We start from the raw sequence: 20,812 nt of genomic DNA, 5'->3' as shown, positions 1-20,812 counted from the left end.
CGACATGAAATACAGGTACCTTAAACTAGAACAACTTGGCAACGGGCCAAATGCTAGCGAGCAACTCTGCAGAAGCCTGCAGAATCTCCGCATTTACCCCGGTCCCGACACCCCCGAGAAGGCTTACCCGAATCAGGTATCATAGTGCAGGGACCATGCGCGAGGAGATAAAGCTCCTGAAGCCCATCGTGGTTGTGACTCCCACAGCCCAATGAATGTGGTCTCCTTGTGATCCGACTTCTTTCTGAGACTCCTGCTCTTAATCATATCACAATGAAGCAAACGATTAATGGAGAATGGCTCCTCGGGCTTGTGTTGACTGCCGCCACAATACAAACTGCCGCCGCGGACTTGACGACAACAATCAGTCCCACAACTAATTGGGGCACATGGGAAGGGTTTGGTGTGTCTCTTGCATGGTGGGCCAAGGCGTTTGGCACGCGGAGTGACTTGGCGGATATTTTCTTCTCCACCAAGTCGACAACATACAATGGGCAGAGTGTTCCCGGAATTGGCCTCACCATTGCACGGTACAACGCAGGTGCCAGCAGCACGAACTCGATCAATGGTACCACGATGGTTGTGTCTCCCGACATGATCGCCTCACGGCAGGTGGATAGCTACTGGCTTGATTGGGCCAGCTCTTCCCCGTCGTCGTCGAGCTGGAGCTGGAGTGTCGACGCCAACCAGCGCAACATGCTGTCGATGGCCAAAGCACGTGGCGCCACCACCTTCGAGCTATTTTCTAACTCCCCCACGTGGTGGATGTGTCTCAACCATAATCCTTCCGGGTCCAATGACGGCTCCAGCGACAACTTGCAGTCGTGGAACTATGACCAACATGCAGTTTATCTCGCCACCATCGCTGAATACGCCGCGAGTAACTGGGGTGTCTCCTTCCAGTCCGTGGAAGCCTTCAATGAGCCGGTCTCGGACTGGTGGAACGGCCAGACTGGAACTCAAGAAGGCTGCCACTTCGACGTCAGCACCCAGGCGACGGTGATTGGGAACCTCCGCACAGAATTAAACAACCGGGGCCTCAGCTCGACCCTGATCGCAGCCTCGGATGAAAATACCTATGACTTGGCAGTTTCCACGTGGAACAGCCTCGGCAGTACGGCGACAAGCAACGTTGGCCGCATTAATGTCCACGGGTATCAATATACCGGAGGAAGGCGAGACACGCTATACAGTTTGGCCTCCGGCGCCGGCAAGAGGCTCTGGAACAGTGAGTACGGCGAGAGCGACGCGACAGGCCAAAGCCTCGTCACCAACCTGCTTCTCGACTTCCGCTGGCTCCACCCGACGGCCTGGGTATACTGGCAGGCGATTGATGGTGGCGGATGGGGCCTGATTGATGGGGACAACGATAACTTGTCTCTCGGAGCTGTTAGCCAGAAATACTTTGCGCTGGCGCAGTTCGCTCGTCACATTCGGCCTGGTATGCGCATCCTAGATGGCGGGAGCAACTACACTGTTGCCGCATACGACTCCTCGGCACAGAAACTGGTCGTTGTTGCTGCAAACTGGGGTGCTGCCCAGTATCTCAACTTTGATCTCTCCAGCTTCAGCAAGCCTGGGGTCAGTGGGGCCCTGGTCCCTCGGTGGATTACTCAAGTCGGATCTGGTTCCCAATACGCCAGTTATAGCGACACTTATATGAACGGGACGAAGTTCTGGTCATACTTCCCTACCGGAGCAGTGCAGACGTTCGAGGTGTCGAATGTCACATTGTGAAGAGATAAATCTGTGTACACAGACACCTTTCGGACTGCCACGAAAGATCAACGGGTACTAGTGGCTCAGGATCCGAGAAGATACATTGTTCTCAGTTGGCGAATAAATGAAGTTTATTCCTGTAGATAGTCCGCTGGTTTCCCCTGTGGGCAACAGCATCAACATAACTTTCCTCTGTTCAAATTTGCTTACTGTGCAGGACATTTTACCTTCATTTCGTATTATACAGCATTTATATATGCGACTCCAGCTCCGCCAGCCGTAGATACCTAAGCTAGTTCGCAATGTAACCGGAATGATGTCTAGTGCGACAATCCGCTTGCACACAATGCTGGTGCATCCAGCAACACTGCCAAGTGAAGGAAACCTAGGAAATTCAGGCTCAGCCTTCGAAAGTGAGAAATAACGTGATGATAATAGAATTATTCATCAAGATTGCTATGCCTATAATTCTCCTTTATGAAAAATTATGGGACTTGCCTCTTACGCCTCATCTATCGCTCTTATTTGGAGGATCTACATCAAAATTAACACAAACTTGACGGCTTTCAGCCAAGTCTTCCAGTACCCTTCATATACTTCCTTTTATGAGGACTGAGGTCTGCACTTTCTACTCTGGAAAATAAAGTCGTCGGAGCCTCTACGGGGGTGTGTTAGGTAAGGCTCTTATGTGGGCCAGCTGCAACACCTTGCGCTAACCGTATGAGGCATTAGTTACCTCATGCTGTAGTCGCGCCAGCAAACCTGGGACGCCGTACATATACGATCGGGTCGGCTATAGCCGATATGGGGTCTCGGCTTCCTTGTGTAGTAGTATTCAAATGTTGAGAAAGTCCCTACCATTAGTTCTCATTCCCGTACCGAAAGGGGATACTGTCTAGAATGACCTGCCACAATGACTTCTGATCAGGGAAAGAGAACCAATTCCCTTGGATTTGCCCGGTCGGATTGTCATACTTGTTCCTCCCTCGGCGATAAGTGCGACCGGCGTAGACCACAATGCTCAACATGTCTTGATCAATCACGATGTTGTGGTGGCTTTGCAACCGCTCTCTCCTGGGATGCTAGGCGTATGGTCAATTCTCTCTCCTCCACATCTGGTCCTGTAGCATCTGCTGCATGTTCAAGTTCGTCAAAGCAATTCCGATTTGTAAAGGGTGCCACTAGCCAGAAGAGGCGTCGAAAGGAGGCCAAAACTCGGTCGACTGACCAGGAAGACCCGTCAGCGGCCACGAGAGACATTTCGTTGAGGGCGACAGGACAAGAACTGGAAAACCCCGGGCATCATCAGAATTGCGATGACTTCGCTGATTTTGGTAAGCTCACCAACCCCTGTCTGGGACTATACTCACTCGTTGATTTAAAGATTCCCAAGAGGCATTTTTATCCGATAATCTCGCTTTATTTGCGTCTCTATTTCCCAATGTTGTCACTGCACCAGCACATGATACCGGGACCCCAATTACGTTGACGCCAGGGTTCATCGACATGCTCAAAATGACACCACTCACTACAACGGACAGCTATACGGATCCGGCCGTTGAAGAGATCCCAAATATGGACCCCATGCCTCAAAGTGCAATTCCAGGTGATTCGGATCCACAAAACTTCCAAGAAGCATTCTCATCCCACCGTCGGACAGATTCCAGAACGTCCTATGCCACATATTTGGACGAAGAACAGCTTCTTCATATCTGTAAGTGTTCTCCTTAATCCTATTCCCTATACCTATCTTGGGTGCTCACACTGTCTGCACAGATGATTCAGAATACTGCGTGCTTCCGCTCACGGGAGATATCCCCGGGGCCGTGAATCCATTTCGCTGCGATCGCCAATCATCTCCACTATCGGGCCTTCTTGTACATGCTATTTTGGCGCTATGCTGTCAACATAGGAGGAGCTCTGTAGAAAGAAGCTCTGGTGAAGCTGCTGAGCATCGCAGAAAAGCTTTCCAATTGCTCGAACACGCATTAAAAAGCAGACCTGTTCTCAATCTCTTGGATCCTATATTAATTCTTTTTACTCTAGATGTAAGTGATATGCCAATCCAGGCAGCGCCCTTTCATTCTAAAGTATGGTCTAGTGTACCCTCTCTGCTACCGGAGCTTGGTCAACTATGATAATGCGAGCATATGAAATGCTTCAGACCCTTGGAGGATCGAAGTCGTTGATAACTCCGCGAATGCGGGCACAAGTTGGCATGCTAATATGGTAATACATTGTGCCTTGTCATGACCAATGTTGAGCTGACGAGGGTTAGGTGGGACGCGACACTCGCATTGATCTCCCGGCAAAGTCCACTCATGGACAAAGCCTACTTAGACTTTCTAATTAAATGGGAGAGCGAAGATGAATGGTCCTTCTTTGATCTCACTGGATGTCCAAGAGACTTGCTAGTCTACCTATCACAACTTGCAGAACTCGCTTATCAGAGTGAACTCGCATCCAGGATGAAATGGCTGACTTTCAACATGGCACCAGTCACAAAAATAGAGCATGAACTAATTCAATGGACCAATGACATTATCACTCCAATACTCAATGAAGACTCTTACTCAACAAAGGAGGCAGCAATAAAGGATATGCATGAGCGGCAAGATCGTTACCACTGCGCTGAGACATGGCGACAGGCATTACTTCTCTACATTGAAACTGTGTTCAAGAGGACTCGGAACCCCCGCCCAATCCGCATTCATCAGTTAGTGCGCAAGACCATCGATAATATTCGATGTTGTCGACGCAAGTCTCTGATACAAAAACAGCTCCTGATTCCAGTCTTTCTGGCTGGAAGCGGGGCCTCGGATAAAGAGACTCGTGAATTTGCGATAGAATACTGTGTGTACTGGGGTGAGAGGAGTCACTATAACATGTTCAATTCTGTTCCTATACTCCTTGATGAAATATGGGCCTCCGGAGAATGGTGGGGAGCCGTGATTGATAGTCAGACCCCTCCTAGCTCCAACCAGGAACACGAACGCACACAGTTACTACTTGGATAGAGCAAGGAATGAAAAGCCTTACGTGTATTTGCCAGTTTCCACCTTTATTTGAGACAGCTACTGCGGTGAATAAAAGCTATTGTATCTTATTTGGTAATTAGGCTAAGCTACGGGATAGACGTCAAATATGCGGCCTTTCAACTTTACCCCATATCAGAGAGCAGATACTTCAAGCACATAACCTTAACCAAACGCGTTACTTTGCTTAATGCGATCAAACTGTAGAGTATATTGTGGACCGATGATATCCGGACAACCTAGGCGCTTTGCGCATAATAATGTGGAACGGCTGATCGGGGCTTACTCCGATGAGTACCTTAATTGAGGGATGAGAATGGTTACTATGCACTATGCAAACTAAGGGTTCGAGAGATATCCGATTTCAAAGGTGCTTCCCACATGGGAGGCTAGCGATCGCATGGATAATTTGCCGAGCCGATCGCGACGCGGATAACAATCCAATGAAATCGGTTCCAGCCTGATATCACTAAGCATCCGCGCGTATGATTCCATTTGAATATACGATGTAATTCGTACTTAATGGTGTATGATATCGCTCAAGGAAAAGCCTGCTCTTTCTATCTACCATTTGCGAATCTCAGATACCTGATCCCCAGCTATGCCTTCCACCAGCCGCTTCGAGTTTTATCCCCCAGGCATTCATGGGCCTTCTGTCACCTTCTTTGAGGATAGTGAAGAACAGGCCATTGACTGGCCAACCCAAGACAAACATCTAGAATTCATGATCTCGAATTTGCATGGAAGTACGTGCCTTGAGCAGAATCATCAATTGTATGAATTACGCTGATTCAATCGCAGTTGTCTTGGCCGGCTCTAGTGGCGAATCAGCCACTCTTTCCGTAGCCGAGAAAGGACAGCTCGTCAAAAGGACTCGGGAAATTGCAGTCTCATTGGGAAAGCCTGATTTCCCTATTACACTGGGAATCCTGGCTGGCTGCACCAGAGACGTACTCGCGCAAATTCAAGAGGGCCATAAGAACGGCGCTGATTTTGCGCTGGTTCTGGTGCCTGCTGTCTTCCACTGGTCCATGACTTCCAAAGCTGTTGTCAATTTTTTTAAGGAAGTTGGAGACCGCTCCCCGCTTCCTATTGTTATTTACAACTTCCCTAACGTTGTGTCCGGCATTGACGTCGATGCCTTTATGTTGGAAGAACTCGGCGCTCACCCCAACATCTACGCCGTCAAATTGACTTGTGGGGGTGTTGGAAAGGCGACCAGAGTAGCGGCACAGTTTGATCCCACCCAATTTACCTCTCTCTCAGGAATGAGTGACTGGCTTGTCGCTGCCCTTGCAGCAGGAAGTGCTGGCTGTATTTCTGGCGTGGCAAATGTATTCCCGAAAGTAAGTGCCTATTACGTTTTGTAAATTGGGACACAATAGCTTACATACTTCAAAGGTTATGGTTGAAATTTACAATCTTTTCAAATCTGGAAAGATTGCAGAAGCCACTCAGTTGCAGAAAAAGCTAGTTCAGCCGGAACTAGGAATCGCCACGTCGGACGTTAGCGGCATGAAATGGATCACTGCAAAGACGCGTGGGTATCCGGAGACAAGTGTGCATTGTCGGCGACCTATCCCCAGGTTCGAAGATCAGGAGAAGCGGGACCGTGCGATGCGCTTAGTTACACCTCTCCTTGTGACCGAGGAGCAACTAGGTTGTTCAAATGTGTAAATAGAAATGAAAGGGGACGTAGAAACGCGTCTCAGCTCATGTCAAATACAACAACCATATTCTTCTAAAGTTCCACAATCAATAGCGATAAATTAGAGAAGAACTTGCCGTACGCGTGAGTTTAGACCTAGTGAAAGCCTATCTTTAGGTATTCATAGCATGATTAGGGATTGGGAGACATTGAACAAATAACGGCAAGATGATAGGTTATGCCGGCTTTATTTTTGCAAGTGAGTTTAGCAAACATAGGGCTGTCGGGGGAATGAAAAATAGATACTTTCCTAATCACGACTTGGCGATATCTAGGATTGTGAGTAAATCCGTTGAGTCTATTCGTGTGAAAATACAATTCGATTTAGATGATAACCTATGAACTATTTTCTAGTAGTAAACGGCGATTCTTGTCTCATTCACTAGTTTCCCAACAAGACCAGATGAAAAATCGGAGAATTGCTTGCCAGTCAATTTCTGGGGAATGTTGAACTGATCTAGCTTACACAGGCATGGAATTGAGCCGTGGAACATAATTACAGGCCCAGATTGTGTCAGACAGTGTAACGTAAACCGCAGTGTCCTCAAGAGGTCAAAGCGCCTTTAGGTGCATCTTCTCTGCTTCTAGGCCCTATAGAGCTGGAAAAACTACCGGATTGAATACATATAGCTGATGAGTTCTAACATTCGCTCATGCTACAGGTGTTCTTTGGAAAATGTCCTAGGCTCACCTTCCGAAGCTGGTAACCCGAGGCGGTCGGTAACTAAGGACCAACCAATTGGAAGGCCAGATACCCGATCGGATATCGGATGGGCATCAGTCAAGGAAAATATCGTGGACACAAATTACATTTGGGAGTGATCCAGTAGATTGTATTTGGGTGGCATGTAACACATAGAGTACAGACATAAGAGGTAAAGAAACATGTCTCCTGATATGCCAGAGGTATCAATAGAAGGAAATGCCTATACCAAGATATTCACTGAAGCTGAAAGGTATATCAGACGTTTTATAAAAGCTCAGAGGACGGGCAGCGTTTTTTTCTCTTCAGCCTTTTGACTCCTTTTTGAACATTTTAATGCTCTTGCCATGGCCTCGAACGACACACAAATTATCGGTTATGCTCAACCATGGATTGTTTCCCCTGGACAGTCGGTGGACATCAAAGTACGTTGTTTTTTCAATTGAATACACTGGCAAAGCCTGACTTTTTAGATCTCGAGCACCGAAAAAGAATACCGGCATCGTCTAGTACGTCTTCTCCAGGGCTATCGTGGTCCTCATGGCCCACCCGTGGCGATGGAGGAGATCACTGAGGTCCCCGCAGGCCACCGTGACGATGGTTGCTTTCAAAGCGCTTGCCCAGGGTCTTATGCAGTCGTTCCATCCTGGGCCAGCGTGGAATACAAGGATGAAGAAGGCATCAATATAGAATTCTATGCCCAGCCCTACTTGCTGGAAAATGACTCTGGTTGCCAAACCCTGCTCTCGTGTCTGGATACGGATTCTCGAACTGGGTTCGCAGTCATTTTGAAGGACTCGACTTTCAGAATTCTGATTGGTACCGGACATAACGTAGAAGTGATTCAGAGTCATCTTCTCGTAAACCGCTGGCGATGGCTTCAAATTTCCTTGAGCATCATCAACAAGATGGTTACCGTGAGCATCCACCAGCTCATCCGTCTCTCGGAGCAAGCCCCGAAGGGACAAGTGATGACCAAATATCTGTCCGCACCTATGGTTCTTGGGTCGAATGAGTTACTTTTCGGTGCTGGCATGTTCGACACTGTCGGCCAAAAGAGCTCCGAACCCTCGTGTTTCTATAATGGTCGACTGGACTCCCTGTGCTTTGCAATGTCACAATCCCCACGACGAGTTGTCGCAAAATACGACTTCTCTAAAAACATATCTTCTGATACCATTGAAGACGTTTCTGGCAATGCCCGAAATGGAATATTGATCAACGCACCAACACGAGCTGTCAAGGGATACAACTGGGATGGCTCTCAGCCAGACTGGACTAAAGCATAATACGGCTATGGAGCAATCCATTTTCATGAGGATGACCTAGATGATGCTAAATGGGCAACAAATTTCTCTGTCACAATTCCCTCCACCGCCAGGTCAGGTGCATATGCCGTTGAAGTCAAATGTTCAGACAGCACAACCGATATGATCACGTTCTTCGTCCGCCCTCATCCCAGCTCAGAGTCTCGGATCGCGTTAGTGATGACTACTTTCACATACCTTGCATATGCCAATGAGCGGATGTTTGACCAGAGCAGATCGTCCGCAATGACAACCCCGGACGGTGTCAACGTTGGGAGCAACAACGAGTATTTCAAGAACTTAGATCGAAGACCGGACTTAGGCTTGTCGGCCTATGATGTTCATCGAGACGGCTCCCCTTGTGCGTTTTCTAGTGCTCTTCGACCGATTCTTAACCTCAGACCCGGATACGTGCACTGGGCACTCGGTCGGCCTCGAGAATTCAGCGCTGATCTGCTTATGATAAACTTCCTGGAACGTTCTGGGCTTCCCTATGATGTTATCACAGACCACTGTCTGAACGACCCAAATCAAAAAGTCTCCTCTCGATACACTACTCTTATTACGGGCTGCCATCCTGAATATCACTCTCTCCAGAGCCTGAATGCGTTCAACGCCTTTTCTCGATCGGGAGGGAATATGATGTATCTTGGCGGCAACGGGTTCTATTGGGTCGCCGATGTGGACATCACACGGCCTCACCGTCTCGAGGTTCGCAAGGGGGATCAGGGCTGCCGCTCTGTGACATTTTCCGCGGGCGAGCGAATGCACAGTCTTACCGGAGCACAGGGAGGGCTCTGGCGGAGTCGCGGTCGTGCTCCAAACTACCTTTGGGGAATTGGCGCATCTGCCTTCGGTACCGGACCAGGGAAGCCCTACAAGGCCAATGCAAAGTATGCCCTCGATCCTCGGTTTTCCTGGATGTTCGAGGGGATAGACCCAACTGAACTGATTGGTGAACATGGGTTCGGCGGAGGAGCTAGCGGCGACGAGATCGACCGGCTTGATTTTGCGCTTGGGACCCCAATGAATGCGATCTTGCTGGCAAGAAGTCTGCAGCATGATGACAGCTTTGGGCTGTTCAATGAGGACTCAATGTTTCCCATGGTGAACACCTTAGGCTCAACCTGTGATCTAGTTAGAAGCGACCTTGTCTACTATGACACCGCAGCAGGGGGTGCGGTGTTCTCGGTAGGTAGTATCAACTGGTATTCCAGCCTCGCTTGGGACGATTACAAAAACAATGTAGCTAAAATGACGGAGAACGTGCTGAGAGAGTTCGTGAAGAGAGGACGAGGCTGTGTTGGGTGATCAAACTTCTGGTTTTTCGTCCTTGTCAACGCTATGTATAAATGACCTCTATCTATAAAATTCCGTCCAAGTTCTCTAGAAACCGTTTTCTTTTACACTTTATCCAAAAGTATTCGAACATATGGCCGATGAGAACGAAGTTCTCTAAGCATGATAGAAGCCTTTCCTTTGAGCCAAATTTACGTCATTTTCAGCTATGCTTCTGAGGTACTGCATCTTACGAAATTAATTCCAAACTATTGATTGACGTCTACAGAATGATTCAAAATACACTTAGATAAAATCTTTGCATGTTTATGGTTTCGATTCAAGTACGACCTATGAAGCGTCCATTACTCGAATTGTAACTGGCTAAACACAGTCCCAGACTCTAATGATCGCATCCGTTCGTCAGTTTCCCGGAATCCTCTGGATAGGCAATTTGGAAGCTATAAGCAGGTTCATAGTGCATCGCCCAGTAGGTATCCCAAATCTTCTTTGTGATAGGTCCGAGTTTTCCCCCATTCACCAACTGGCCATCCAGACTAGTGATTGGCATAATCCCACCAGCCGTTGTGCACATGAAAATCTCGTCCGCGTCGTAAGTCATTTGAACTGGGACAATCTGCACGTTTATTTCGAACCCGTTGATCTTAGCAGCATCGATAACACTCTTTCGTGTGATACCTTCGAGGACTCCGCGCGAAGGAGTGTAGAGGGTACCGTCCTTCACCAAAACAACGTTAAAGCCAGATCCTTCTGTCAGATTCGTGTCGCCGTCGGTCAGAAATGGATAAGTGGCACCGCGATCGGATGCCTCGAACAATCCCCGGACCAGGTCGCCCCATTGCAAATTCTTCACGGTGGGGTCCATTGAGCCTGGTGGGGTGCGACGTACTGATCGGGCGATGATAGCACTCCCACCGACAGGTTGGATCTCTGGCTCCATAACCCATACGTAGGGCTGAATAAACATGTAGAGACGGTTAACGATATCTCTTGGGTCGCTGCCGCGGACACCCTTAAGGCCCCGAGTGACAATAATCTCGACAAAGGCATCACGAATACCCGACTGGGCGACCATATCGACAAGAATACGTTTTACCTCTTCACGGGGAAGAGGTAGCACGAGGCGAAGCTTCGTACAACTCGCTTCTAATCGCGCAATGTGGTCATCCAGGCGGAAGAACCGGCCATCCCAAACGGAGGGGACATCATATGTGAGATCGCTATGCATAAAACCTTGGTCGAGTATGGGAATGCGGGCTTCGTGGAGTGGGAAAAGCTCCCCATCAACCCAGGCTACACCCTGAGCAAAAGGATGGGTGCTGGTTGCAAGGCTGAGTTGCCTAGCCTGGTAGGCAGCAAAGACCTTTTGCATAGTAGCCATGATGCAGAGCGTTGGTTCAATCCAAAATAACGATTTTGAGTTGGGTGCATGCGGTACTGTGCGAGAATGCTGAGCATTTATTAAATATTTCTATGACTTGTCCCTTATTTTCTTACTCTGAAAGGAAATCTGCATTCCGATCAACCGCCTCGTTTTTCGGTTTCCTCATTCGGCAATCTCCAATTTCCTATTTAGGAAAGCTGGAACGTTGTCACCAAAGACAGAATCGCATACAGGAGCCTCGGTGACTTTCGACCTTACAACACGCATTAGAGTTGGCATTACATCATATAAATTGTGTAGCCAATAGTATCTAATCTTTTATTCTCAAGCCGATCGCTGACCCTGGTAGATGGAGCAAACTTGCGATTGTTTGCCGAGTCGGCTCGACCTAGGGTGAGCGGGGAACCTCGATTCGCGTATCAACCAAATCCGGTCGGATTATCGGCAAGCTAGGCGATGGCGATAGAAACCACAATTCATTCAGGACAGTTGGATGAGTTTAGTAATTCAAATAATCAACAAAGAAATTATATGAAGTCTTGTTAAGCATTTAAGACAGGCTCCAGAAACCTGCAGTCTCCTCTCCAAGGTCCCAGAACTTTTTCCAATCACTAACAATGGTCGCCCTTCCAGTCGGTGTCAAAAAGTCTTTAGATGAAACAGGAGTCGACTATGTGCGAGTCGGAAATAGTGGCCTCAGGGTGTCAGTTCCAATCATTGGCTGCATGAGCATTGGGAATCCAGAGTGGGCGGATTGGGTCGTCGGGCCTGACAAGGCTCTTCCACTCCTCAAGGCCGCATACGATCGTGGAGTCAATACGGTACGCGTTCCGACCCCAGATATTCTGAAATCTCATCACATTGGATATTGACGGTAGTTCATGGTATAGTGGGATACAGCCAATATTTATTCCAATGGAGACTCCGAGAGAGTGATTGCACAGGCAATCAAGGAATATGACATTCCGCGACACAAACTGGTTCTCATGACCAAGGCCTATAGCTGCGTTGGCGAGCAGCAGTTCAATGCATACTCTATTTTAGATGAACTACGCCGAAGCAAAGACTACGTCAACCAGTTCGGTAAGTAGCATGCCAAAAGAAGATATATACAGAACGCTAAACAGGGCGAACAGGCCTCTCGCGGAAAGCTTTATTCAAGGCCGTGGAGGACTCTCTTCAGCGACTTGAAACGGACTATATCGATCTTTTCTGGATTCATCGTTTTGATCCATATACACCAATTGAAGAGACCATGCGGGCTCTTCACGACCTGGTGACGTCAGGCAAGATTCGTTATATCGGTGCCTCCTCAATGTGGACATACGAGTTTGCCATGATGCAATTCTGTGCGGAAAAGAACGGATGGACAAAGTTCATTGCTATGCAGGTAGGTATTCGGCCTGTCCTTAATTGCTGGTGTTGCTAACCCCTTCGACAGAATCGCTATAATCTCCTATACCGTGAAGAAGAACGTGAAATGATCAGGTTCTGCAATGTAACAGGCGTTGCTGTTATCCCGGTTAGTTAATCTGAACCTCCGTTCAGTCGCTTAATTTTACTAATAATCATTCTTTAGTGGGGACCTCTTGCAGAAGGGCGGCTTGCACGTCCTTTGACGGCGCATGGAACTACGGCGCGCTCTGGCGGCGAGACTGCTTCGTCCCTCCGGCCCGAGACGACGGAGATCATCAACCGAGTTGAGGAAATTTCGAGGCGCAAAGGGTGGACTATGTCCCAGGTTACCTTAGCGTGGATGCAGAAGCGCGTGGCTAGCCCTATTATTGGCTTCAGCAGCGTTAGACGGATCGACGAGGCGCTGTCTGCTCGCGGAAAGGAGCTGACTTCGGAAGAAGAGAGGTACATCGAGGAAGCGTACAGGCCCGTTGAAGTCGAAGGTCATTTCTAGTTGTAGCTTTATTTTGAAGTGTGAACCTAGGCAGATCATAGTTTTTATTTGAATTTTGTTCTCTGGCAATGTGTTCATATGAAATGTCTGCCTAATCTCATGTCGTATATACAGTTCGAGAATGTCAAAGAAATATGAGCCGAAATGCCGCAAGACCATCAATGCACTATAGGCAACATTCCTAGTCTATACGGTCATTTTATTGTTCTGACATAAACACCTTAGATGGGGCCTACGCTAGCGCTCCTCGCCCCTCTCCAATAAAATGTTAAGCAAGGTTTGATATTCCGCGTTAGTTGCCGTCTGGTTAAGAGAACTCTAAGATTCATAATTTCGTTTGTCCTAGATGATAGAATGAACGCGAATAAAGAAAAAGAAAATCAACAATACCACTTCTACAAAGAAAGCACCAATTACCTTCACTTGATATTTTCCTAGTGCATGCCGTAAATGGACAAATCCGATGAGCGAAGGAGCATTTTGCATAGAATTGAATTTCATTTTCGTATTTATACGGATAACCAGACCATGAAGAAATTCTCCATCCCGTAAAAATGAACATTCCCGTCGATACGCATGTCAACTAGAAAGACTGCAAAAACCCCCTCCTTCAGTAGAGATAGACAAATTGGTCGTTCTCACGATCTGTCAAGTCCAGGGCAACCACCTCTTCTAAAGCTTGCATTTGTCCTTTGCTTGTCGTATTGACCGAGGTTTGCATGGACTCGTCAACAACGTCCCCGCTCTTTCCATTGGCAATCCGCTTCTTCCTTTGCTGCTTATTCAGGAACATCAGATTCAACAGCTGAATGACAGCCGCACCAATCAATGCAATAAAGATTCCGAGCACAGCCCGGATACCTGGGAGATACTTTGGTGCCTGCTCGCTAGTGAAAAGCAATGGCCCTGACAACGCCCCAGCCGACACTCCGGCCTGGATGAAAGAGAGCATTGTGGACTTTTTTGTTGCCCCGGCCGTGTTACCGATTGCCCACGCGAGAATGAGAGGGTTCCCTGCAAACAGACAGGCACACAGGTAGTACGCGACGAGGAGCGCCGGACGGTCAGCCGCACTACGGTTGAGTCCGTATAGCATTGCCGTGCCCACAATAGCCGGAATAGTGAAGGCGATCAACACCACTGACTTCAATTTCGCCTTCGTGGCAGCCCAGCAGCTCAGGAGGATAACAATGGTCTGCATGGCGCCAAATGGAATGTTCAACAACGATGTCTGGAACTTGTCGAACCCAAACCCTTTTATGATCAATGTGCCGAAGACGCCCGTCATGCCAGAGCCCATGTTCGGCAGGATCACCATTCCCACCCAAAGCCAGGACTTGGGCTCCAGTGCAACTTCGATCACATGAGACCACTTGAATTCGTGGCTGATCTCGCCAGTCTGGTTAACACGAAGGCGCTCGATGCCCAGAAGCTGCTCCTCTTCAGTCAAGAAGCGGGCGACTGAGATGTCGTTGTCCAATTTCCAGTACACGATCGGCGCACTGACTATAGTGAGTAAACCGGCGAAAAGAAAGATGCTACAAAATAAGAGTCAGATATCCATCTCATGTTCGTAGATTGGGGGACTGCTGACATTTGCCAGGGCCTCAGGAGTTCGGACTCGATATGACCCAGACCATAAGAAATCGCAGCGGCTGCTATGGTCGAGATACCGTTCATGCCGTTCCAGATAGCAATGCGGAGAGGCTGCTCGGAACGCCGATACCAAATTCCAGTAAGATAAGTAAACAATGGGAGGCAACCTGCTTCAAAAAGACCCAAGAAGAAGCGCGCCGTGAGCAGAGTTGGAAAGCTATGACAGCCCGCAATGCTGGCCTCGGCGATGCCCCACCCCAGGATCATTGCGGGCATCAAGATGCGGGGAGGGACCTTAACGATCAGCCAGGCCGAGAAGGGCTGCCATGCGAGCTGGGCTATGGCGGAGATTGAGCCGACGAGGGAATACTGGTTTCCCGTGAGGTGAGTGTCCTCTTGGAGGCCGAAGAGTGCACTGGTGCTAAGCACTGCTTTGTCGAATACCTAACCCGCAATTGAGTCAGTATTTGACACCAGGAGCTGAGCCTATCACTATATCACTTTACCTGCAAGAAGTAGATCCAGGTCAGGATAACAAGGATCGTCCGATCGGTCTTTCTTCGAATCCGAGCATTCTGTATGCAGAGGTCAACGGCTGTTGTATTCACGCAGACCTACCTAACACAGGTAGGAGTAACATACCTGTTCGTCGGTGAGACTCGATGTAATCTCCATCATTACTCCCGTCTCCTGACTGTGGGGGTGGGTCTCTGGGGATCCAACGGGTTTCGCTTCACTGGCCGCCTCAATGTCAGAAGTACCCATGATCAGTCGATACTTTCGTGCACACGAATTGGTGGGATATCTCTGGGGCGTAATGATTGAGCGAGAAGCTTGCGGGGCGGGGCGATCGAATGTTTATATATCCGCTATCACGACTCCAGTAGTCTATCCACTGGCTGGCACGGAGTGCTGGGCATAGAACACACAACACACACGACCTTGTGCTTGGAGAATCCCAAAACGGCAAATAGCGCAGGTGGGTGCCCCGAATCGTCTTCGGCTTATCCTCAATACAAGTGGGTACTGTGCATGTGTGGTCAGCAGGAATCCGGGGAAGAAGATCGAGTATCTCTCTCTTGCCTCAACGAGTAATGGCACTCTGTAAAGGTACATACGGTTGTACGGAAATACGCGGTATCTCAGCGACCTTCATGGGTACGACGACCCCGCCATCCAGTCCATCCAGTCATTCCCCCGCTCATCTGGAGTCGTGTCTCTGATAAGTTCCGCCTTCGGGAACTAACCGACGTTCAGCGATTCGCTCGCGGCGTTTTCCGACCTGGTGGCGGAACTTTAGCTCACTTCGTCGGGTCCGCGCTTGTTCCTTGGAAAGCGTCCAATGAGAATGCTCGCGAATGAGCGTCCATTCCGTCCTGGAGATTAGAGGGCTCCAAGCGTGGTGACTAGTTGTATGAGCGATGAATTGCCAGATCTACTCTCGTCGCTTGGGTCGGCTCCCACTGTGTCTCTATCTTCGGCATCCGATCTTGTGTCCCCGACTCCCCACAATGTCCTCGCAGGGTCCTTCCCGATGGAGCCCGCGGCCCAACGCTCCATCCATATGCTGACTTGCCCATCATTGCCTTCACAACTGATGCACATGGTATGTGGCTTTTACTTGAAATGTTAAATCTTGCTTTGCAGTGTAGCAGAACTGCTGCACGATTACTTATTTAGGCAACTCAGACAATAGCGTCCGATCGCACAGTCAAGGAGATATATCTGCGTCAATACCGCCCATGTTTCTGGAAGAATATCTGCTTATCAACGGCCCTTTACAATATATAACTACCAGCTCGGTAGTTATTCAACAGAATGTTCCAATTCATAATCCAGGGCGCACGCCAGGTCCCATTCCTCCAGTCTCTTAGCATTTGTTTAATCCTCTCTATCATCACCCATTCGCGTGCAGCAATTATCAATCAGACACTCGCAGAGAATGGCAACAGGCCATACCCATTCTACCGGATCGTGGCTTTAGCAAGCCTCGGCAATGGTGTTTTGTTGGCCTCTTTTGATGGGCGCCCAGATGGAGGGGACGCTCCGTCGCCAAATTCAATCCTCCAACGCCGCAGTACAGACAATGGCCTGACCTGGGGTAACCTGACCTATATCGCGCAAGGACGTCCTGGCTCTACAGGAGTTCAAAAGTACGGATTCAGTGACCCAAGCTATGTAATCGACCGCACGGCAGGAAAACTGTTCAATTTCCATGTGTTCTCGAAGAACCAAGGTTTTGCTGGCAGCGTGCTGGGGAATAATGACACGAACTTGGCCGTTTTGAGCAACGAAGTGTCTGTGTCTACCGATGGAGGACTTAGCTGGACGACTGACCCGGTCAACCAACCTTACCTGCCGCCTGTGGCATCAAGTGAAAAGGGAGCGCTGCCCCTGATTACAACCTCCACCAAGCCAATCGGTAATACAATCAATGGGATAAATAACGTAGGTGGGGTGATGGGAACATTCTCTGCTTCTGGTGAAGGTATACAGCTCCAGTACGGACAATATGCTGGACGCCTCCTTCAACAGTTCCTCGGACGAATCATCCAGTCTGATGGATCGACCGCCTATCAAGCATACACTGTCTACAGCGATGACAGCGGCAGCACGTGGCAGATGGGCATACCCGTGGGCACGGGTATGGATGAGAACAAAGTGGTCGAGTTGTCCAATGGCACGGTCATGCTCAATTCACGACCGAGTGATGGCAGTGGACATCGCAAAATCGCACTGTCCAACGATGGAGGTGTTACCTATTCGGCTCCAAGAACGGAGACTCAGCTACCGGACCCGGCATGCAATGGAGCGATCACACGAATGTACCCTGATGCCGAACAAGGGTCAAAATTGGCCAAGATCTTGCTTTTCACCAACGCGAACAGCCAAACCTCCCGGGTGAACGGCACCGCACGTTATTCGTGTGATGACGGAAATACCTGGTCTTCTGGCAAGGTGTTTAGCCCGGGAGCAACGAGCTATTCTACCATCACCGCTCTCGGTGACGATAAGTTCGCAATCTTCTATGAAGGCCTTGACAATCAATTGATATTCCTTCAAGTTGACGCTGACTGGCTAGAGGTTTCATGCTGATAAACCAGCCCCATGACGTGCTGTTAGGTAAATTCGAGCCGCCGGTCGTGGTCTTCACGATAGCCAGACAGTGAGGCGGGGGAATTAGTCTCAATTTAGGCAATTCAAATGAATTAAATTTGATTGTTGCTTCCAATGTTAAATATAGGCAAGGAATTCAAACAATTGCAAACGTAGTGTTAAACAATTCCAAGCATACAGAACGAATGTCGACCCGCGACCCAGCTTCTCGTTGTCTCATTTGGATCTCCTGTACAACATTTGCGGCCATGTTTGCATTCGAGGCAATATCATGGAGGCTGCGAATAGTTGCCAGTATCCATTGACATTCCTCCTGGTCATCTTCTTCAGTACCCCACAGGAACAACGGCCACAGCACGTTGACCGGGATGTGTTCATTCGTGCTGGCCATGAGATGTAGTATCTCTCTGATTCTTTGTATTGCCATCGTCACAGACTTTGAACGAGCGAGATGGCGGTGTGCAACTCGATGAAGGTGGACGTAGCAGGCGTAGAAGTTCACCAAGTACGTCTGGAACGACCGTACAATAGCCGACGCAAGGGGTTTTGCGAGCGTATCCTCTCCAATACTCCCGGAGACGGCGTATTCCATCAAAGCGGGCCGGCGATCATGTAGGGACTTTAGGTCCTTAAGAATATCTGCCGCGATGGCCATTACCTCCGTTTCGTCCTCGACGCTTCCCCGGCTGCGATGGGCGTGCGCGATCCTGGTGATACGGACCGTGATGGTTTGAACTTCTTGGTAGAAAGCAATCCCTGGCTGGCAAAGCATTTCGTAAATAACCTCGTGTGGACCGGAGTTGGTTGGGGGGTCAGTGCTCTGGGACGAGGACCCAGGGGACCTTGGGGTCAACTGGTAGATAATATCAGATGTGTCATCGACCAGAAGACCATCCCCACCAGCCGACGCCGCTCGGGCGTCGAGCAGTCGAATCCAAGAGACAATTCTCTGTTCTAAGAAGCTAAGTTTCAGCATGAATTACCGTGATTCTGGGGAAACGCGCGTTTATCGAACCTATAGGACCCAAACCGCCGATACCTGCCGCTCTGAGTACATTGTGAGCCTTCTCCAGATTTAAATATGCCAAATTTAGGTGACCCGTCAACAGCTTGATAAACGTTAGTAAACACCGAGATCGAGTCTCTCTAGAGGGCAGACAAACATCGATATATGTAAGGAAGAATATGGTAGCCAGAATAGGTTGAAGCTTTTGACCACTGGACATTCGTTGCCCATTGGGGTTCTGAATTGATTCCGATAATTCGCGTGCTGCTTTGTCGTAGTATAGCTTATAGTCGACCATTCCCTCTGTAGACGAGGACTGGATCATTGTGAACGCGGCAATCGCATACCGAACCATCGGGGACGAGGTTGCTAGGCTATGGAACAACTCCTTAGCCGAGGTGCTTCTAGGTCCGCTCTCAATCGGATCTAGGATTGGGGGTAGATTTGGTTTTAGCGAGTCATCTACATGGACGTTGGAAACCGGGGAACCCGACGGCGCAGGCGTTGACCCCATACTCTCTGAGTTGGGAGACAACCCCCGATCCTGAAAGACATCCACTGGGACTGGAAGATCGTTCAATGGCGGGAAATACATGTCCTGGAATGTTGACAGATCGGCAGTGCCGTCCACAATGGACTGTGCAAAGTCGAAGATGTCGGCTGACAAAGAGGCCTGATCGGCTTCATGAGGCTCCTCTGCTCTTGCCCCTGCAGGAGGGAGGTGCTGGAGCCCGGAACCTTTCCACACACACTCAAGACTCAACCGATCACAGTGATAGCATCGTGGCCTCTCCTCGTTGCACCTTACTTTGCGCCTCTTACAAGTCAGGCATCCGTTGCGCGACCGGCGGTACTGTGGCCGTCGGTGACTACCTGCGCCAGGGATCTGGGAGTGTGAGATCATATTTCATGATCAGGGAGATTGGAAGGTAGCTCACGGCGGAGGGGGCTGGCTATCAGTGATTCTAGTCAGCGCGTCTTGGCACAAAGTCGCAAACCTTCGGTCGACCGACCACGTGAACTTATGATCGAACGACAGTGTAGTATTACGGCACACGGGCCTCCCCCGTGGGGTTAGAAGCGGACTCATACCGTAATATTACATCGTAATTCCACGGAATTCATCTGAATTTGTAGGACTCATCCGAAGTTGGGAAGTGTGTCGCCTACTTATATGATCAAGTAGGATGAGGGAGCTTTTAGAACTAGAAGTGGTATTCCATCCAGTCCGTCGAGGCCATAGCTGGAGCCGGCTGATCTGATTCGAAGTGTTCAAATCTTATAGAAAATCTCAGTTGCAAATTGCTTGAATTTCAGACCGACTTGCAGTCCTCAGACGCTATTGTTACAGTGGCATAGTGAAAGAGTTCAATGAGTGACCCGCAACTTATTCTCTCTTAATTGCATGGCTTAGGCATCATCGCTAACTTTATCATACAATCAGTTATTGATAAGATGATTTGAGGTTTGTCGGGCATCAAAGTTACAAACCCGTATTCTGAGAAGCCAGCTTTGGGTTTCCCTTGACTCATCGTTGGGAAGTTGGTCCTGATAATTCTCAATGTGGTCACTTAGCTATAGACTCAAACGGAACATGGGAATGAAACACGTATGGAAAGGGCCTTAGATACGGTTGAGCGAAGCGGAGGCCCTTTTCTCTATAGCTAAAGAGTTTATGTATTGAAAAAGATATATGGAATGAGATTCAAGAAGTCATCTATCCATATTAAGGATACTAAAATGCATCGTTGTGCTAGGACTTTAGTGGTTGCCATCATTGCTACCTGGCCAGGCCCCTTATCGAATGTCCGTATACTCGTAATCAGGATCAGACTCCTTCCTCTAGTAGTACCCTCAATAAGCATTGCATTTTAGGCTCATTGGGTATACGCAGTTGAGCAGACACACGAAAAAGAAGAGCCGCATCGATCGAAATTTGTGCAGCTACATTCGAAGTAGGTCAAAGAAGAAGGGTAGGGAGTGATGGTGTATTGGGAAAGCTCTGAGCGAGATGGATATTTGAGAACCA

General features: G+C 48.9%; 10 protein-coding genes across 10 annotated transcripts; 7 read left to right on the top strand and 3 right to left on the bottom strand.

The window, feature by feature from the left end:
- Positions 1 to 273: 273 nt before the first annotated feature.
- N7458_001490 (uncharacterized protein) lies at positions 274 to 1,737 on the top strand (the record flags this gene model as incomplete). Its single annotated transcript, XM_056904873.1, has 1 exon — positions 274 to 1,737. One exon carries the CDS (start codon positions 274 to 276, stop codon positions 1,735 to 1,737), a length of 1,464 nt encoding a protein of 487 aa, XP_056768980.1.
- Positions 1,738 to 2,809: 1,072 nt separating this feature from the next.
- On the top strand, positions 2,810 to 3,661 carry N7458_001489 (uncharacterized protein; the record flags this gene model as incomplete). The annotated part of the gene is made up of 4 exons (XM_056904872.1): positions 2,810 to 3,053; positions 3,104 to 3,433; positions 3,496 to 3,545; positions 3,632 to 3,661. The coding sequence occupies 4 exons, from the start codon at positions 2,810 to 2,812 to the stop codon at positions 3,659 to 3,661; spliced, it is 654 nt and encodes a 217-aa protein (XP_056768979.1).
- A 1,694-nt stretch (positions 3,662 to 5,355) lies between these two features.
- Positions 5,356 to 6,431, top strand: N7458_001488 (dihydrodipicolinate synthase family protein; the record flags this gene model as incomplete). The annotated part of the gene is made up of 3 exons (XM_056904871.1): positions 5,356 to 5,500; positions 5,556 to 6,100; positions 6,156 to 6,431. 3 exons carry the CDS (start codon positions 5,356 to 5,358, stop codon positions 6,429 to 6,431), a joined length of 966 nt encoding a protein of 321 aa, XP_056768978.1.
- A 1,081-nt stretch (positions 6,432 to 7,512) lies between these two features.
- Positions 7,513 to 8,454, top strand: N7458_001487 (uncharacterized protein; the record flags this gene model as incomplete). The annotated part of the gene is made up of 2 exons (XM_056904870.1): positions 7,513 to 7,590; positions 7,639 to 8,454. The coding sequence occupies 2 exons, from the start codon at positions 7,513 to 7,515 to the stop codon at positions 8,452 to 8,454; spliced, it is 894 nt and encodes a 297-aa protein (XP_056768977.1).
- A 141-nt stretch (positions 8,455 to 8,595) lies between these two features.
- On the top strand, positions 8,596 to 9,783 carry N7458_001486 (N,N-dimethylformamidase beta subunit family domain-containing protein; the record flags this gene model as incomplete). Its single annotated transcript, XM_056904869.1, has 1 exon — positions 8,596 to 9,783. The coding sequence occupies one exon, from the start codon at positions 8,596 to 8,598 to the stop codon at positions 9,781 to 9,783; it is 1,188 nt and encodes a 395-aa protein (XP_056768976.1).
- A 370-nt stretch (positions 9,784 to 10,153) lies between these two features.
- On the bottom strand, positions 10,154 to 11,152 carry N7458_001485 (aminotransferase class IV; the record flags this gene model as incomplete). Its single annotated transcript, XM_056904868.1, has 1 exon — positions 10,154 to 11,152. One exon carries the CDS (start codon positions 11,150 to 11,152, stop codon positions 10,154 to 10,156), a length of 999 nt encoding a protein of 332 aa, XP_056768975.1.
- Positions 11,153 to 11,772: 620 nt separating this feature from the next.
- N7458_001484 (aldo/keto reductase) lies at positions 11,773 to 13,064 on the top strand (the record flags this gene model as incomplete). The annotated part of the gene is made up of 5 exons (XM_056904867.1): positions 11,773 to 11,976; positions 12,046 to 12,238; positions 12,292 to 12,545; positions 12,597 to 12,677; positions 12,735 to 13,064. 5 exons carry the CDS (start codon positions 11,773 to 11,775, stop codon positions 13,062 to 13,064), a joined length of 1,062 nt encoding a protein of 353 aa, XP_056768974.1.
- Positions 13,065 to 13,674: 610 nt separating this feature from the next.
- Positions 13,675 to 15,425, bottom strand: N7458_001483 (uncharacterized protein; the record flags this gene model as incomplete). The annotated part of the gene is made up of 3 exons (XM_056904866.1): positions 13,675 to 14,602; positions 14,659 to 15,104; positions 15,303 to 15,425. 3 exons carry the CDS (start codon positions 15,423 to 15,425, stop codon positions 13,675 to 13,677), a joined length of 1,497 nt encoding a protein of 498 aa, XP_056768973.1.
- A 1,053-nt stretch (positions 15,426 to 16,478) lies between these two features.
- On the top strand, positions 16,479 to 17,756 carry N7458_001482 (sialidase family protein; the record flags this gene model as incomplete). Its single annotated transcript, XM_056904865.1, has 1 exon — positions 16,479 to 17,756. The coding sequence occupies one exon, from the start codon at positions 16,479 to 16,481 to the stop codon at positions 17,754 to 17,756; it is 1,278 nt and encodes a 425-aa protein (XP_056768972.1).
- A 157-nt stretch (positions 17,757 to 17,913) lies between these two features.
- N7458_001481 (Zn(II)2Cys6 transcription factor) lies at positions 17,914 to 19,687 on the bottom strand (the record flags this gene model as incomplete). The annotated part of the gene is made up of 3 exons (XM_056904864.1): positions 17,914 to 18,731; positions 18,793 to 18,886; positions 18,941 to 19,687. The coding sequence occupies 3 exons, from the start codon at positions 19,685 to 19,687 to the stop codon at positions 17,914 to 17,916; spliced, it is 1,659 nt and encodes a 552-aa protein (XP_056768971.1).
- Between the last annotated feature and the right edge of the window lie 1,125 nt (positions 19,688 to 20,812).

Source organism: Penicillium daleae (genome assembly GCF_028827525.1).
Source record: "Penicillium daleae strain IBT 16125 chromosome Unknown utg000002l_segment0_segment0, whole genome shotgun sequence".
NCBI classification, from domain to species: domain Eukaryota; kingdom Fungi; phylum Ascomycota; class Eurotiomycetes; order Eurotiales; family Aspergillaceae; genus Penicillium; species Penicillium daleae.
This window is presented reverse-complemented; position numbering and strand designations above follow the sequence as displayed.